Source organism: Achroia grisella, unplaced genomic scaffold (assembly GCF_030625045.1).
Source record: "Achroia grisella isolate CSIRO2021 unplaced genomic scaffold, CSIRO_AGI_Agris_v1 utg840, whole genome shotgun sequence".
NCBI lineage: Eukaryota > Metazoa > Arthropoda > Insecta > Lepidoptera > Pyralidae > Achroia > Achroia grisella.
Genome location: NW_026713038.1, coordinates 1962562 through 1981941, shown reverse-complemented (window position 1 = coordinate 1981941; position 19380 = coordinate 1962562). Strand labels below are relative to the sequence as shown.

Here is a 19380-nt window from a genome sequence, read left to right as displayed (position 1 = left end):
GTTTTTCACTTACCATCAGATGCGACTGTCAGTTTTTTTCGCCATTCCAATAATATAACCCTCGTACACATCTATGTACTTCCAAACAATGTGTACTTACTGAAAAATAATTGTTGAACTAACTGATATTATACATTTAAATACATTTTTCATATTACAAAGTGAATATGAATATTCATTCAAACCTATATAAACAGTTAAATAAAATCGTGTACTATGTAATGATGATTTGAACGCGGGTTGCGTTCAAATCATCATTACATAGTACAAAATGAAGTCACTTTCGCTGTCTGTCCGTCCCTATGTATGCTAAAATCTTTAAAACTACGCAACCGATTTTGAAACGGTTTTTTTAATAGATAGAGTGATTCTGGATGAAGGTTTATATGTATAATACATGTACACCCGGGCGCAGCCAGAGCAAGTACCTAGTTATTCAATAAAATCATGTATACATGAGAGGTCGATAACGATAAGTAATATCTCTGATTCAAAATTTCCAAGTATTGGCGGTTTCTATTGCCACAGAGCATTACCCAGCCAGGTTTTCTTGCCACCTTCGTTCTTCTGAAATTATAATTGGCACACGAAGACGTTCATGTTTGCCAAATTAGAAATTTGACTTCAGATGACTCATTGAGTGACACTGTAGTTAACGACTACACCGATAAGTGAAAATTAATAACACTCAAGTTCACCCACCTCCCACATTTTAGATGTTTGTATTATAGAAATAATTAGGAATCTTAAATTTGCAACAGACACGCAAATAATTACGTAGCGTCCGTAGATTCTCTATCTATGGTATCACGCATGTCCTTTAAAAAAGAAATGAAGGCAATTTATAAATTCGTCTGCGACACGAGCATCATTAATTATGTTGCTGGCTGGGTGGCTGAGAAAAACTTTACTCCACTCATTTCGGTATCATTACAATCGCACGCTGTCCCATTTTCTCTCCTGACAATGTTGCTAAGTGGCCCCGACACGTTTAAGTACAACAGCCAGACGAGCTTCATTCAAATTTGAATTTAATTTACTGTGTCGTAAGATTAAATTTGCTCTCGTAGGATTTAGTTAGTAAGGCTTTCTGAATTGGTTCTGTCATAGTGTTGTCCCGTTCCATTGTTTTGCCTGGCAGCCTCACCGGCGTTAATGGTGTTATCTTTACCCTGAACGCAGCACCTCTCTGTATATCCCTTTATCTTGTCCACTCTGTTGGCGGTTTCCAACAGTTTGTTTTTTATTCATTTGCTAATTTCGAAAATGAGAAGGCGCAGCGATCACATCTTCAGTGATCGTAGATTTAGGCTCAGCTGCATTAATAAAATTAACGAATGCTTTTTAAATTAATTGACTCCTCTTACTGGGAACTTTGTTATCCAGTATCAGTTACTTTCCAGGTAGCAATACACTTTGCATTTTTGCACATAGGTTCTATAGTACTTTTTGTCTTTAGTCTATGATTAATAAAAGCGTTCATCTACGTATTTAAATGCTAAACTTTATACCTAACAGACCATTTCAAATTTAACATTGAACAGTCATATTACATTTGGGCATTGCAATCATAAAATCTGTCCATGCGTTTGAGGTCACCCCTTATCCGGTTTTCCACTGAACCTTTGAGTAATTAGTATTATATAAATATGTATATATATACTAATATAGTTATTATACTTATAAATGCAATACGAGTGCATTATATACACATCGTGAAAAAATATCTTAATAACGGTGGAATCTGTATGCAAATATATTGCCTGGTATAGAAGAAAGCTGAGAAACAGACAGACAGCGGGACGTAACAGGAACAGGAAGGAATGTTTTATACCATTCCAGTATTGTAAAGTACTGGTAATTTGGAAATACATACTTATTTAAGTAGATATTTTGATTTTTACATTTTTTTTATAAAGAAATGTTTATTGACTAAAGACTTATTTGGAAGAGGACCTTGTCTGGCGTAAACTGTTCAGACAAGAAGTCCCGATATATATCTATTATTCTTATGATAGTTTATTTAAAAAAATAATCTGATAACATAAAAATATGCATCAGATGAGCTTCTTACAAGTTCTTCGGAATTGAAGTTGTTAGCTAGCCTCCCATTAGGGGCCGAAAGAGTCTTATTTGAAAATAATATTTTTTTACAATAGTGTTTAACCAAAATTTGGCACCATAAGTATATAAATCAAAAACATTATAGAATCGAAGCATACAAACATGACAGGACAATCCACGTTACATGTAACTGTTTACATTAAATTACCACATTTGAGCTTGGTATTTGATAATAGTCACAGTGAGAGTTTCTCGCAGATGCCCGCGGCGGGGGCGGAGCCGACGTATGTGCGGGCCACCCCAGCGACGACGCCCCGCGCAAGACGCGGATTTGCACTTCATATTACCTACGGACGGCTTTATTGTCCAAAGGAAATATTTGCAATATAAATAAATTACAGGTCATTCGACTCATCCATACTAATATTATAAACTCGAAAGTGTCTGTCTATTTTTTTAAGGATGTTAATAAGATGATTCACCCCTGCGGCTTAGTCGCCGTAAACCTATTTACGTATAAGTTTACGCTGACGGATCACTAGTGGAGATTGATGAATATCAATAGAATAAAAATATGTTTTATTAAAAATAAACTTACATCTGTAAAGGTTAATATCAATAACTTCAATTCACATAATATCTTATTAATCAATATTATAAATGCGAAAGTTCATGTTTCATTCAGGCGAAAATTTCTGAAAATAATAGACCACGGTCTATTATATCAGAATTCACACAGACAACCTCTACATATTATAATGGCCAGTTTTTATTTGTATCAGTCAGTTTCTATAGCGACTAAGTAATACCATTATAAGTGTCATCACACTTTGTCATCACTAGGATGCTGTGAGAGACTAATATGTGTGAGCATTAGTATTAATTTTATAACATGAACCCTGATTAACGGCATCAATCACACTTTCCATTTCGAAGGTTACAACAAAATTGTAACAGTTAAAAAACCAGTTTAAACGTTGATGTAATTTAATTTTAAATCACTGAAACAATACGCACGAATGTGCCGACCTCATTAGCTGCGCCCGCGCAGGGCACACATGTGATTTCACTGCACTATCACGCTAATACATCAATGGCTTGTCCAGTATTGTTAGTGACGCGTCTCAGAACTATTGTGATATGTTGCGTTACCTCAACAACATTGGCCATAGTGATGTACAGTATCGATATCGATAAATTGTTCTAAAATTTTATAGCTTTATTTTTCCGATATTTACGTTTATGTAGTAATTTAAGGAGCTTTATATTCAGTTTCCTTTTTGTAAAATATATATTCAGTACCTACTAATTTTTTTTTAAGTATTTATAATACTTGTCTCTTCTGCTTGTAGTATAAATTTTTCCCGTATTTCTTTTATTAGGTACTGGGAAACAGACACAATGCAATAAATCTTTCAAATTATTCTCGCCCTTTAAGAAGAGTTTTGTTAAACACTAAATCTCTTCATTTCATTAAATATACTTTCACGTATCGATAACTTTATAGTGTTTTAACGGCATCTCTACTTATTGTCAGTGAATGGGGTACTCATCGTACAAAGCCCTTGTTACGTAACGTTTCTCTAAATAGTTACAAAATCCATCGACAACGTTTAGATCGATATGGATAGCCTCTTCAAACTCTAAACGGGTACTTGCACAGTCCAATGTTGTTCTACACGTTAAGCCAATATTTTCATAGTCAACAACACCTACAGAATTCATTTTAATTCACTACGCAATCATTTCAAATGATGGTAATAAAGCTTGTTTACATGTGCAATTGATCATCTCTGTTTATTAACTTCGTTAAAGTCTGTAATCGCTAACTAACACTACGATTTGTAGGCCTAACGAATCAATAGCTTAGCGAATTAAATAGCTACTTAAGTGCTGCATCTATATTTGAACTACTTATACCTATTTATTTTATCCTGTCGAAGTATGTGTCAATTTATATTTCCGAGTTTTTAGTAAAGTAAATACAGATAACAAAGCGTGTGGATCTCAAGTGTTATTAAGCATAACAACGACAGCTGACAATGCGTGTTTGTGATCCTACAAATATTTTATTTACGATTTGTATCATATGATGATAGCACTCCTACAACAGACTCTGCTGACATCCCCATTCATTAAAATCCACTACCGAGTATTAATAAATTAGAAATCATCCTAAAGTACCGAATATTCCCGAGAAACATTACACATTAATGATTTCCATAGTCGGTTAAAAATCTTGAATGCATCTTACATAGTACGTAAACAAAGGTAGCTGAAGTTTGGCAAACGTTTGCCAATCGATTTCAATTACAATGCGTGTCAACAAAACCGTGCAGCAATTAATTAATGCCTCGCCAAGCTCACACCGTCGATTCGTATAATTCAACCCCGTCGTCACTAATCTGTCAATTAGGCAGCATTCCTGTCCCCTGACCCGCGCCGTGTCGCAACCGAACCGAGGATGACTAACGCTATTGTTCTACCCTGGCACAATACATAAACTTGACATTAACTGTAACAGCTGTTTAATTAACGCTTCAAATGTGTATTTGTTAGCAAATTAGGTAACTCGACCTGCCTAGGAGAGAGGATTGTTTTAGTAATGGGGATTAGTGGCCTATTGCTAACAATGTAGGTACCTAAGCGGACTTTAAACCATAGCCATCTACATGGCCATCCTAGAAACAATTACATCCTGTGACCCTCACTAGATAATAGTGATATCAATAAATATTAATTCATTACAAACATCAACTCTGCATAACTTTTTTATTTTTATAAAATAAATGTAAATAAAATAACGTCTAAATAAATAAACATATATTTAATATAAGTAATACTCCTCATACATTATCGCACAGACGAAATATGTTTTTTTGTCGTCTGTGCAGAGAATGCATGAGTCGTACTACTTAAATTATTTTATAATTAGTACAAAACTAAAAAAAAGGTATAATTTGCGGCGCGGTGTAGGCATAAAATGTACCTACCTCCGGAAATCGCCCTCATTTCTGATGGATACAGAACTTTGTCATAGGTTCAATTATTTAAATAAACCAATTTTCGAATTGAAAATTGCAATATCCAACACCTGGGAGCAAGTAAATTAATAGGTACAGTGGACATTTAAATTATCTAAGAGTTATTGGTCGTTGAATAATAAGATCTTATTAATGTAAATAATTTCAATGATTGGAAATTGTATTAGAAATATCATAATTTACTTCTAGATCTGAAGTCTTAAAACAGTATATATTTGTATAACATTGTAAATATATCAAATTATTCACATTATATTAAAGAAATTTGCTATTTGGTCATCTTTTTAACAGTGATTAATACTTTAAACTTTTAATTAAATATATAATGACAATCTTTATATTTTACCATGAAATTTTTATATACCTTTTTTAAATAAAATGAAATATTTCATATCCGAGTATATGTAATTTAATGAGATTTTTTATGTACGATGCCACAGTATGATGTCCTAAGCAAAGGCTTTATTTACTTATGTACAAAAATAAGAATTTTTATAACAAATTGTATTATATTAAACAGTTCATACGCATTACGCACTGTACAAACCTATAATTTTACATGCTAATTATAAAATCGATCACTAATTATGCCGTATATTTATTTTAATGTATTCAGTCATTCGGCACGCCAGTGTAAATTAGACAAATCATGATCAATGAGTTTTATATTTTTATAGCTGCGTCGATAAAACGGGCCAGCTATATAAATTAAAATGGACCATTTTGTTGCTTAATTATAGTCTACTGGAGAATTTATTAGGAGGTGTAGACACTGTTATTCAAAAAGTGTCTAAATATTATTTAACTTACTTGAAATATATAACCTTCAGATCGGCTGTTTATATGTAATCACAACGTCGTCGGTGATTAATTAACTTTAATTAAACATTCGAATCGAAGCGTCAGTAGAGGTTCCACGATTTATTAAGATTCCACTCGATTTGGAATTATATACTCGTAGGTTTTCTTATCACTAATGTGTATAAAAATTAGGTTATAAATTCAATATGTGTGTTCTTATTTTTTTAAAATGTTTTGGTTTTAACTGAAAGTTAAAATATTTTTTGAAAATTTACTTTTAATCAATTTATTTTATTAATTTTGCATTATTTTACAAATTTATTACTCATAATAGTAATGTGTCTATTTTGTATATTTTAATTTAAAATATATACGGAACTCACACGTAGTATAGTATTATATAAAGAAATTAAAATAATAAAATACAATCAAAGAAAATAGCAGATTTTAACTAGACTCGAGCTGTTTTTCTGATCCAATATATTCTTCATATGGATGCTTCATTTCTGTCTGATATTTCACACATAAAGACGTAAAGATCTACATACATGTACGTAAGACTGTTTGTAGCTGATAATAATTAAAGTATTATATCCCACAGTACATTATCCAAACATGGCGACACCAGCTAGATAACACGAAGCGCAGCCCCGTCGGGCTAATCGACACCAGTACACTCGGCAACATGTAGATCCGCCTATTTACTTGGAAATAAAAATTATACAACACATATATATCGTACCAGGTGTTGATAAGCTTACATATGTTACTTTTATTATATATTTATTATAAATTAAATAATGATACATTAAAATTGTGTTCAAAATACATTTGAGCGAAATTTATTAATTATACCTGAAGAAATAGTTATTTAAAGCAGTATATTTAATAGACAATAATACATTTAAACATTATTAATTAAAATATGGCTTAAATAATCTAATGGCTCGTTAATAGTGCGCTCGTTAAAGTACCTAATAATCTAACCTAATTTAGGTGATTGATAATTATTTTAAACCGAACCACTAGATATATGACATAATGGTATAAACTATGAAAAAACATTTTATCCCAATGAAAATTTTAGGAATTTATTTCCTTAGCCTATCTCACTAAAGAACCTATTATTTCTTTATAAAAATAACATTAGCCACTTTTACGGTTACAAAAAAATATAGGATACTAAATTCGTGCCCTGATATATTTTTGTCCACTAACTTATATGTATATGAATACATATATGTACATGATCCTGACTGTACACTCGCCAGTCCCACGACCTGACTATCGATACATTAAGATAGCGTATCCATATTTCGCCACCTATACTCGGTTATGCCACCGCAGTATATACTACCTTCAGCTCCAGGGTTTCATCCATAATTACAAATTCAAAAATATACAAATCAATCTAAAATTCGTTTAAAATCAGTCATATCTTTTGTGGTGTCAATTATATTCTAAAAATATTACGATACAGTTATGAATAAAATTATATTAACTTGAGAAATTTTAAAACTTAACAAATATCTCAATACTCTCAAATTCTTGTTGTTCGATATAATCTATATTCTATATATTTTTTTCAACCGCACAAAACTAGAAGAACCAAAATTGATACTTTCATTATTACTTTATTGCTACTTCTACCGGTATTCCCTAACGAATTATTTCCAATGTTCGCGGATTTGATTTCTATACAATACAAATTATAACTTTGTTGTCTGGGTGTATTATTATATAAATAAATATACGGACGAATTCAAGTATATCAATATAATACCGATATTAAAAGCCCTGCTTAGTTTAATACTAAGGGTGCTGTTGTCCAGAGTTCCTTATTAAAATTTTATTCATCCATTAAAGTAATCAATGTACTATTTACACTTCTGCGTAGATGAGGCGTGAATGATAAGCGGATTGCTCGCCTATGCAGCATTGGTTCATATGCGCCATTAAAGCCACGTATGGCGAGTGGTATAATAGCTTCATTACTTGAACCCAACCAGTATTATGCTAATGCTCTTCCACATGCTTTACATCATCTAGACATGCGATACATTTAAAAATGGAACAATTTCAAATTCGCCCCCCGCGGAGATGCGCTCGCGCATCTGACTAGACAGTTGGAGTGAGCGACGTCCGCCGTCCTTATTGGTCGATAAGATTTGACTGATAAGAGCAATGCGGCCCACATAAAAGACTGTGTCGTTCCCGTAGCGTTTTCAACTTGTAAAAATTTCAAAACGGTATCTCGATAACAAAAAGGAACTATCTAAACGGCCGGCCATCTTGTATCTATCACATGGGAATGAAAACATCTGTCGACATTTTGTTATGTCTAGATCTTTTTTAATGCGCACGCGCATTATGAAGTAACCGGTCGTTTTATTTGTTTGTGACTGAGGTCGATCCTCCCTGTCGCTTTAGGACGTTGCAGGGTGGCGTCCGGTTGTGATGGGAATATGAGATTCATATAAAATCTATTTTACAAAAGATGTCAATAGGAAGATTGTCATTTCAAGTATATTAACTATATAGATGTTACATGATTTGGTTAATAAAAGATTGCAAATATCTTGTTGATAACTTCTACTTTTATCAATTGTTAATTAAAATCGGCATATCTGTGATCACTGTTCTTTTGTCTATAGTATCTACGGTTATTTTCTACCTGCCAACTTCCCTACTTATTCTCGTTCAATCAATCTCTTCAATCTTGTATTAAACCACCCAATGCTTAGCTCTCAGTATAGCATTGTATAATAAATTAATGTCTTTTAAACACAAGTCCACCTTTGCTCACGTTTTCTATAATAGGTTTTTTTTTTATTTTTTCACGCAACACCATGTATTTCCAAGCCATTGTGTTATGCGTATTAGGCAACTGATATAAATACTTAGATAATTTTTTTTATAAGTATATAAATAATATACATACATACATACAAACATAAAAAATATCCGACCGATATAATCAATCATACTCATGAATACTTAATCTTTTTACTTTGCGAGGAATCGAACCCCATCGGATGTAAAGCGGTGTACTTAACCGCTAGACTACCGAGGCCGTCAGTATTTACAATGTTTAGACACTAAAGTGCAATGAAGAATATATAATAATTACCTAATATAATTGATAAAATTAATTTTATTGAAGTTCATTATTCGAAATGGCAAAAATATAGACTAGCAAAGAAAAAACCTATTACACACTCTATTGAAGACGTACAACGATTAATCTTGTTGTTTATCATTTTTTAAACTCGCCACAAATTAATCATTTTCGCTTGCAGGTGGTCGGTTCTGCTCGTTCTCACCGTGCATAGAGCAAGTTCAGAGGACATGCCTAGCGTTGGAACAGCATGGGTTCCAAGAGTTAACAACCATGGAGGTTCTGCAGAGCGAACTCAAGGTCACCAGGAGGACTGTACCAGTTAGGGACCTATCATTCCTGAAACACAAGGTAAGCGTTGTTAATCAATCATACATACTTACTCTTTATTGTTAAATACCAATCTACTAGTATAAAAGGGTCTTAGACTAATTCACTGATTGACTGATATCTCAATATATGTATTAGTAATCGCTAGGACTGGGAATTTGCCGCCGTAGTCGCTGTAGAATGTTTACGCGACCTTGCGACTCCGGGCAATGGCGCTTGGCACCACACGGTGGTGGTTTTTTTGTCTAAGAATCCCACACACCCCCTCGTCATCTCTCTGATGAGGGAGGGTCTTTCGAATTATTATTCCACACCATAAAAAAGGACTAGAAATTTGAATTTATGAATAGAAATTTAAAATGAGTGAATGAAATTTTAAATGAACCTATACATGTATTGCATCATATAATTTTACTGTATTATCTCACTCTTCAACCGAAATGCTTACAGAGTAAGTCGCTTGACGGCTGAAGCCAGCGGTACCCACGCATACGACTTTTTGAAAAGTCTGCCTAGATAAAACTAAAAATCAATTAATGTCATTAATGACAGTGCAAACCCTTCAAGTATATATAGATTAAATAAATCCTTTTGTATCTCTGCCGCAAATTTGTAGCACTTTTGCGAAGCACTTACCAAGTACCAAGGCTTAATAGTTTAATATATCAGCAGCGCAATCCATTGACCTCACACATTACTTAACCAAGTTACGGCACTCTCTTGGATCTATCAGAGACTAACGAGTCGATAATTGACAGAATAAGTTAGAACAACGTATGCGCAGTTATTTAAAATCTATTACCCACTGTGCTCCATTCAACGGTGTCCCGGATACAAATTGCTATTGTTTAGTTTAGATGGTTCGAGAAAATCTGTGAATCTCACATCTAATTGAAATTATCACGGACTTTTAGAATTATATCTTCGTTTTATTTTTGGCAATCATTATGTAGGGATACCTGCAGCACTTAGAGTGTCAATTGAAAATATAACGCGGGCAATAGTGTTTGTAGATTTTTTTAAATACGTAACATTGCTTAATAATTTTTTTTATGCATTTTATTCCGCATGATCTCCTTTTATAAAATTAGCTTATAATTACTGAAAGAGAAGTACTAAATGTCGTGTAATAGTAATTATTGAAAATTGTTAAAACAAATTACAAAAAAGTAAATACTGGTTATTTGTTGGACCACTCTAATTTATAGAACTATCTAGTCACATTAGTAAAATCTGTTTATATCTGGTACCTTCATTATTGAAGAACTTGCCTGTAAATTAATTATCGCTACGACCCCTACAGACCTAGCAAGAAAAAGAAATCGCAATGAACGCTAAGTGAAAAAGAAATAAGAATGCGGGTAGTTGATGCAATGCGATGCAGCTTGTGATGATGATGCATTGTTTTGAGTTCTATTGCGTCGATAAAGTCATCTAATACTTTTGTCATATACCCATATAGAGTCACGGATATCTGTTTTTGTTATATGTATAGACTTGATTACTACAAGATCTATTACTAATGTGTCACATATTTTAAATTAATATTTACATACGAAGTTCTAAACATTAAAAATTATAATGACAAAAGGATTTGACATTTCGTTGTGTATGAAATTCCAGTTGCTGTAGCTATTTCTATTGCTTCATTAATATTGCATTTTATAACATGGTCGATGATGGAATAACTAAATAACCATATTTAGTATTGACTGTAAATGAAAGTAAAAGAAGTTACGACTAGTTGCGGAACATAAAACCCAGATCCAAGTGTGTAAGTGTATTGTTGATTACGAATAAATCACAGTCAGCTCTACGACTGCTGGTCTTAATTATGCTATTGAAAATTTAATAGAATGAATCTGGTTTGCTATAAGTCCAATTGTATATTTTATACGCCTGATTAAGAACAAAGTACGCTAATATTTGCTAATCTAGAACTCTCCAACCTGCCCGAGGAATTACATCCTGACTTAAAATCTTAGATGTCGATTTGTGGTTAGATAAACCTGTCAAACATGACATCTATAAATCTACTACTACATATAATTGCAACATTGATTTCAGTTGAATCCAAAATACAATATTTTGATATTGCCGAATCGTCTTCAAATATAAATTGCAGAAATGATGTATAATTTTTGCAATTTTATGACATTTTCACAAAATTTGAATACGTTTCGTTATGGTGGTGAAATGGTGTTTGATATCGTTATTTTAAAATTACATTACACTAGCGACTCGTCCCGGATACATTACAAATCTTTGAATTTCTCAGCTTGTTCTATACTATAACATGCATGTATTATACATATACATATTCCCCTTGAATCAATATATCTATTGCTGAAAACTACATTAAAAAAATGCGTAATTTAAAAGATATAAGCGAACATATAGCGGCGACGACTGTTTTATACTATGTAAAGAAGAGACAGAAGAATAATGAGATAACTATTTAAAAAAGATTCAATAATGGCGCTGTGGTATATGTAGGAATATATTTAGAATATATTTTATTAAAATGTAGCATTATGGTAATAATATTATTATCTGGGTTGATAGACATTATTTCCTTTTCTACTTACAACATTAATAGGCCCCACGTGTTTCTATACATTTATAAATTAGATACTGACAATGTTGGCGAGTTACAGACTGTTTAATAAATACCTATTCATAAATTTTAATAAATCTCGACCGCTACTATTTCCATTACACATTGATTTCTGAACGCATAATTCATTTAAATATCTACAGTACAGCGGACAACGCGAGGGTTTTGTTCCGTAATGCTCGTGTTTTGTCGAAACATTGTTCGATATAATTATATTAGAAATTTACTCGAGACAAAATATTGCGGGTTATTATTATTACTAAATATATAACTTAATTCAAAGTCATTCCAAAAACCATTGATAATATTAATATTATGTCATCTATTTTTTTAACTGGAATGGTTTTTTTTCGAACTATTCTAATGCTGTGGGCGCAGCTGGCCTTTACAGCTTCACCGCACATTAGAAGGTGAGTGCAGATGGCACTTCATGTCTGCGGAAGGACGACTGCGGCTGAAGGCCAACTCCTGCCTGACAGACACGTCTGAGACCGCCGTAAGGGGGGGAGGGAGAGGGGAAACTCGGCTCAGGCCGTCGTAAATTCGATCCCCGTTGGAATTGGATAGGGGATCGTGACAAGGTGAAAACTGTCTGTCTGTATTTTTTCTGTAGAAACCAGAAACCAGATCGAATTTTACTGAGTGTTGTTTAATATGGAGAAAATTGAAAAACCCTCTAAGAAATAATAATTAATTTTGTAAAAAAATCGATTTATTTTATTTTGTCCATTTGTTATTATTGTGTTATCTCCTAAAACACTACATTTAAGAAATTACAATTTCTTTTACAAATTAATTAATTTTTTTTACAAATTAAACACTACGGATATTCTGAAATAATCTTACTAATATTATAAACGCGAGCTTGTAAGTATGGGTGTTTGTTACTCTTTCACGCAAAAACTACTGAATGGATTTTGACGAAACTATACAGAATAACATATAGACTCTAATTCAAAAATATATTATATAAATTGGGGGAAATATAATGATAAATGTCAAGTAAGTAAGACAGTCGCAAACGAAGTTGCGGGTGTCAGCTAGTCTAAAATAAATATAGGTACATATATTGTAAGGATTTTACACGATAGTGGATGGTGATTTAAAGAATTGTATACAGATACGAAGTCACTCTAGTGAGAAATAATAAGGAAAATAGATGATATTATGTATTATTAGATACAGCGTTTACCGCTATTTATCGGATGATACGCATGATATTAATTTCGTAATAAACATCCACGACATAAACAGTTGACAATTCCTTTGATTACCTCATCTGAGATAAGTCGTCGTGAAGGTATCTACACTGATATTATGAAAAGCAAAATCTCTATTTATATATGTTTGTAACGATGATTTAAATATACTAGACCGATTTCATAATTTTTTTACCATTAGAATGCTATATTATTATTATAAGTATTAGCCTGAGTATTATTATAAGCTATGTCACTAGAAAAAAATAATATTCGTCAACCTTAAATGAATTCGTATGAATTCGTCAATCCATACAAACCAACCATTTCGTAATGGACTTTAATAAAACTACGATAATATATGGTACAGAATCAGAATATATATACATCAGAATAATACATAGTGGTTACGCCATTTATAACATTTTTATTGTTAACAATTATATATATTGTTATTTCGCTGGTCTGTTGTATTTGCAGTCAAGGTTTGTATATTTGTAATTTAGCGGGTAAGTATGTACCTGTAAAGTGGCGCCTCTGTCGCGTCACTGCGAGTGCAATTGTGCATCTATTCACTTCGAAAACTCTCTGATTTGAACAATCAACCGCCGTGCACGCTGCTAAAAGTTAATCTCGAATTTGGACAATATTTTTGTGTTTTGTGCTTATATCATTGTGATCTGTGCGACAGTATTATATATGTTTTACAGTCAGCAATTAAATATTTTCTGAACCAGCGACCGCGCCCTACCGCATGGTGGTGAAACCTTATTTGCTATATTTTTCCGCAATTTCCCACCACATAGGCTAAAAATTTCACGCGAGTGAAACCGCGGGCACCGATAGTATTCTGTATTAATATTACACATTAAATATTTAAAAACATGTCATGCGTAGGTTGAACTAAATGATTAAGCACAGTCACCTAGTTAAATTCCTGGTGACAATAAACAATTTAATTAATGCCACGCTGCACTGTTTGACAGCTTGGGTTACGTTGAATTATGTTTTATGGACATAAATTGAATAATCTAATGTCTATATTATAAGGAAATCTCTTCTTTATCTCTAAATGTAATGAATTCTAAATTATTGCAAAGCAGAAACAATTTTTTTTTAAATATTAATTTAATAATCTCAGGACAATTCACACAGCGCCATCTAGAACCAAGTTAAGGTAGCTAAAGATTGTGTTATAGATACATGTCAGATAACAGATACAAATACATAGATTTTTTTGTAAATACATACATATTATAAGATAATACCCAGACCGACACGAATAATCATACTCATTAATACAATTCTTTGTGCCGTGTGAGGAATCGAACCCATGACCATCGAAAGTAAGGTGGTGTGTGTTTAACACAGCTAAACCAATGAGGTCGTAAAATTTTTGTCTGCAGGAGTTAGGATGATATTAATTTTGGTATTTGACTAAATTCGATCGTCCAAGAAACAGTCAGGAATATTTGGCTTTTGTAAATTAGAAGAAAACATATTATGTAATACTGCTTAATGACAACAATATGGATAGTACCCTTTAAGTGCGTTATAATTCACTTAATCTGTACTAGGCAACCTGATCCCATTTAATAGTTGCCATATCCAACGATACGTTCCTAAAACTACTATCGAACTTTGACCTCATGCAGCGCGCCCTAATACGGTCTCCCGTAATTCCAACCAAGAGGTTTGTATGGTAGTAACAAGTCATAACTATCAGCTAATAGCGCCGTCTCGGTAAGGGACCAACCATGCTATGTGAGGATATGTCTAGATTGTTGTCGTTACCTTAAAGCCTTTCTTTTCGTATACAGATTTTTAAATGAGGCATGTGTTGTATGATGCATATTTCAAAACAGTAGTTTTTTGTGGTCTTAGTTATGATCTTAATATTTTTAGCGACTTTATAACAGAATCAGTGATTTCATATATTGCTAGAAGATAATGATTATGCTCTTAAATTCATATAGGACTGTTTTTGACAGCATATTTATTGGATATAAATTGCTATTAGTAATTAAATAATAATAAATTATTAATTAAATCAAAATATCTTTATGTATACATGTAGCTCTATTACAGACTCTTATGGTATGTCAAAAACTATCGTCTGTTCGGAGAGCATTTGAGTTAAGAAGAACTGACAAGAAACGCTGCTCTTATTGTTTTAAATCTGTGTGTTTGTACATGTTTACAAAAACACAGATTCATTAATGGAGTATAGAGTGACCACCATATAATATAAATGTAAGTTTGTTTGTTTTGTATAAAGGATATAGAACTTGCATATACATATATATATGCAGTGAATGGTAAACCTCTCAACTTTTCAGTCTGTTAATATATTACAGTAATCATACCAGCAATATCTGAGTGCCCTATACCACAGATCCGTTAACCACAGACCTAACCAGGCGTTCATCTTAATTACTAGTTATCTAAACAAGCGCCTCTCCTTATTTAGATCAGGCGCAGTTATGAAAATGATTTATCCGTGCGCCGACGCAGCTGCCGCCAAACAAAGCCCTTCGCTCACCTTCCCACATTACTTATAGCAGTGACTGATCGACCTGTATTGTACATACGAGTATATGCCGCTAAAATAGTATAGCAACTGCTAAAATAATATTTTAGGGTAGGATATAGTTTTTTTTTAAGATATGTAAGAGAGGATTTACTAGCGGGTATTGTATACTTATTTGAGCAATTTTAGGAATGAAGTTCGCTAACACAAATAAATATATTTCAATATAATCAAATATTTCTTGCAATGTCCAGGCAAGTCGTTTTTGAGTAATGTGATTTTAATATTAGAAAAGTGACTGATATAATGATTTAATTGAATATTTTATATAAAACAATCTGGCTATCCCGCTGAAAAAGTAGGTTCAATAGGTAAATCAATTTTCAGTTTATCAATTAATAACAATATAAAATTTCTTTCCTTTAATATAATAGATTAATTAATATGTATAATATATTTTTTATAATTATATGAATTTAATTATATGTGCTCTTAAACTACAAATATTGAAAATAAATATATTTTAAAATAAAAAAACTCTTAATAAAATAAAATCTATAACATCTTTTCTCTTTCCTATTATTTTGTATTTTAGCAGCTAGTTATTTTGTTTTTTACCATACCATCGAGTCCCAAACTATATATTTTAATCTGAAAGAATTAAGAATCATATTACAAATCTATGTATCGTGTGGGAATCTAACCCGACTTTATAGATAGCAAATTAAATCGCTAGACCACCGAGGCCGCCAAACAATACATGTACTGTTATAGTCTTAAAATGCTGCAGCCAATACCGCAAATATCATCTAGTAACTAAACACATAAAGCTCGTTGACCGGTAAACGTTAGACATTAAAATCAATAGAGTACAAGATTGGATATTTGATAACGATACAACTGACTCTATCGTACTAACTGTCAAGTATAACAGCGGTAAAATGGGCCGTCATGTTGTCATCCTGTCCTATACACGTAGTAAAAAGGCATGCCCGATGGCCGAGTTACAAGAGTGAGGGGAAGCAGGGAATGTATTGTAATAAGTCGAATTTCTCTGATGCTGATCGATTTTGATAATAATCAGACTGTTTGAATGAAGTGTTTCATGTTTTTTTAAATGACAGTAACGGTCAAGTTTACCCACCTAAGGTACCCTACTACTCCAGTAGTCACATTATCCCCACTATACCACGTAACGTTATTCCACACTGACGTCATGCTCATCGTATCATTCTGCAATATTGCCTCACCAACGTATACCGTTAGATCCTAGAGAATCCACGGGTGGTACATGATGACATGATATCCATGATGCTACATATTTATATAGACGGTTACCACTTATAGTGGATATACCCCTATATATTTGTTGTTGGTTGTTGTTGCTATTCCAGTTACATAAAAAAAAAAACATTTACCCATTTAACATTACTTAATAGTAGTTCGATAGTTCTTTGTTTGATTAAACTTGCCTACTATTGGATAATCTATCTTCCCCTCTTATCTATTCTATTTCAATTATATACACGCAGCAACAAAAAGTTTCGACAACTCAACACATTAAGCACCATTACAACACAATTAATTGACGTAACCAAATCTTTTTAATTTCACGGTCTGAAATAAACCGGACGGCGCGTGCGCACCGAGATGCGATCTAATGGCGTTATCTCGACGTGGCCAGTTCCTGTCGCGGACGCTGATCGCCAGTCCAAACATTGAAGCTATCTCTAATATCCACTAATATTAGATGACATTTTACATTATGAAAACATTTCTGAAAGAATAGTCTTTCAATTTACTTACATGTACGTATATAAAAATGAATCCGTATTTCTCTTGGTTACACATCGCGTGTGAACGGCTGAACCGATTTCGTAATTTTTTTTAATGTCGTGTTTTCAGGAAAAGATTCTTACGAAACAAAAATAATAATATACTATAGTATAATTTTACATCTACTTGAATTATCTCTTAATCGATGAATAATTTCTAAAACAGTACAAGAAATATAGTTCATGTTTGTATAAGATCATATCATCATATATCATTTAGTTTCATGTTATAATGATATTGGATGGCAGAACTACATACGCTTTAATAATTACACCTTTTATTTTAATTTAATTAAACAATCGTAACAATATACTTTGTCAGTTTTTATGGATGGTTATGGAAAATCCCATCCACTTGCGCTGATATACGTATACTGACACTAGCAAAAGATGAAGGGATGGCAAAGTCGGCTCAAACAGTCCATATCGTTTCGAATTCACAACAATGAGGGCCACGTGGAGAGGAACCTGAAGAGTCGTGGCTACATTACATGTAGATAGTTTATAAATTGAATATAGGTAACATAATACAATAGTCATAGAAACCAAACTCGTCATTTACATAGCACTGTATCGAATAATATTTACCAACACTATTCACTGCATTGGAATCAAAGAACAAAGAGATCCAGGGCAGTGTAACACGATCCACAATATTGTAGCGCGTGTGACGCAACAAATCTGTCGTATGCGCAGACAAGATGGCGGCGTGATCGAACGCCGTCGCCGACAGCCGTGGCGAAAGGATGCGCCTGCGCCGTGAAATCGCTCGTTACAGCACACAGATGAAAAAATTATACAGACTGCTAACTGTCAGACACTTTTATTCCGTAGCCTACAAATGTTATGAATGTTAAAGCTTTTTTTGTAACTTCCATGCCACGTAAGATATACCTCTTACAGGGCCTATAATGTCAGTGGCATATCTCACCCTCCAAACGTAACACAGAAGATACTAATAGGTGGACGAAGAGAAACAACTGTACAAAGTATACCTCTAAAGAGTTTATGCCTAGTTAGGATTCAAATGAAATTTTGTTTATAACTAAACCGTAACTAGGGTGTAATACACAAAATAAACATTTGAACGCGATAGAACTCTTGCATAAAAATAATTTTATAACTGGAAACTGTTTATATTCCGTCACTATGTATTTTAAAAATAAAACATAGTTTAATACTTACTTAATGACTGAACATCTTGTGAGTGGCTTCGATTTAATTCTACACTGCGCCATTAACTTAAAAAGTACAAATTATTAAAATCAATTTTAAAGGCTTTGCTATTCATTGCGTAAGTCATATTCATAAAGTTGGTTGTTTACTTAATTCTGTTTTGTATTAAGCGTGTGGTATCTGTAAGGTTAACCCGTCTGATTGTTGGCTTGTCTTTGTCGAGAACTTACAACTTACTGCTCTCGATTGGATGTGTGGAAAACTTATAGTCAGCGGTCGTCACGAGGTTGGCTCATACAAGTAAAATTGATTTCAAACCATGAGAAAACAGTTTTCACTGTAAATTATCGCATTTTAATAGTCAGTTTACACAAGCAACATAATTTATTATTTTACGCATACATAAAAAAATATGTTATAAACAATTTTACAATATGGATTAGAAACGACTAATCTATTGTGAAAAAATAAATCTGTGTTCGAAGTTCAAACCTTATCGATTATAAAAATAAATATCACAATCTATTTAGTTTCCATAAAAGTTTTAGTTTAACATAATACACTTTTACATTTTTTAATTAATATGTTTTTACACTATTTTGTTTTACTATGATATAATTATTCAGTTGCCTTGGTTTTCAAAATGCAGATGCAGTTTAACTGGTG

General features: G+C 32.8%; 1 protein-coding gene across 1 annotated transcript in view; it reads left to right on the top strand.

Annotated features, from left to right (window-relative positions):
* LOC131852144 (tRNA (adenine(58)-N(1))-methyltransferase catalytic subunit TRMT61A) overlaps positions 1 to 19380 on the top strand; it is a 77792-nt gene that overhangs the window by 28651 nt on the left and 29761 nt on the right. Inside the window, exon 5 of the mRNA XM_059202786.1 lies at positions 9209 to 9378. Coding sequence (XP_059058769.1) covers positions 9209 to 9378 — 170 coding nt within the window. The remainder of the gene's footprint in view (positions 1 to 9208; positions 9379 to 19380) is intronic.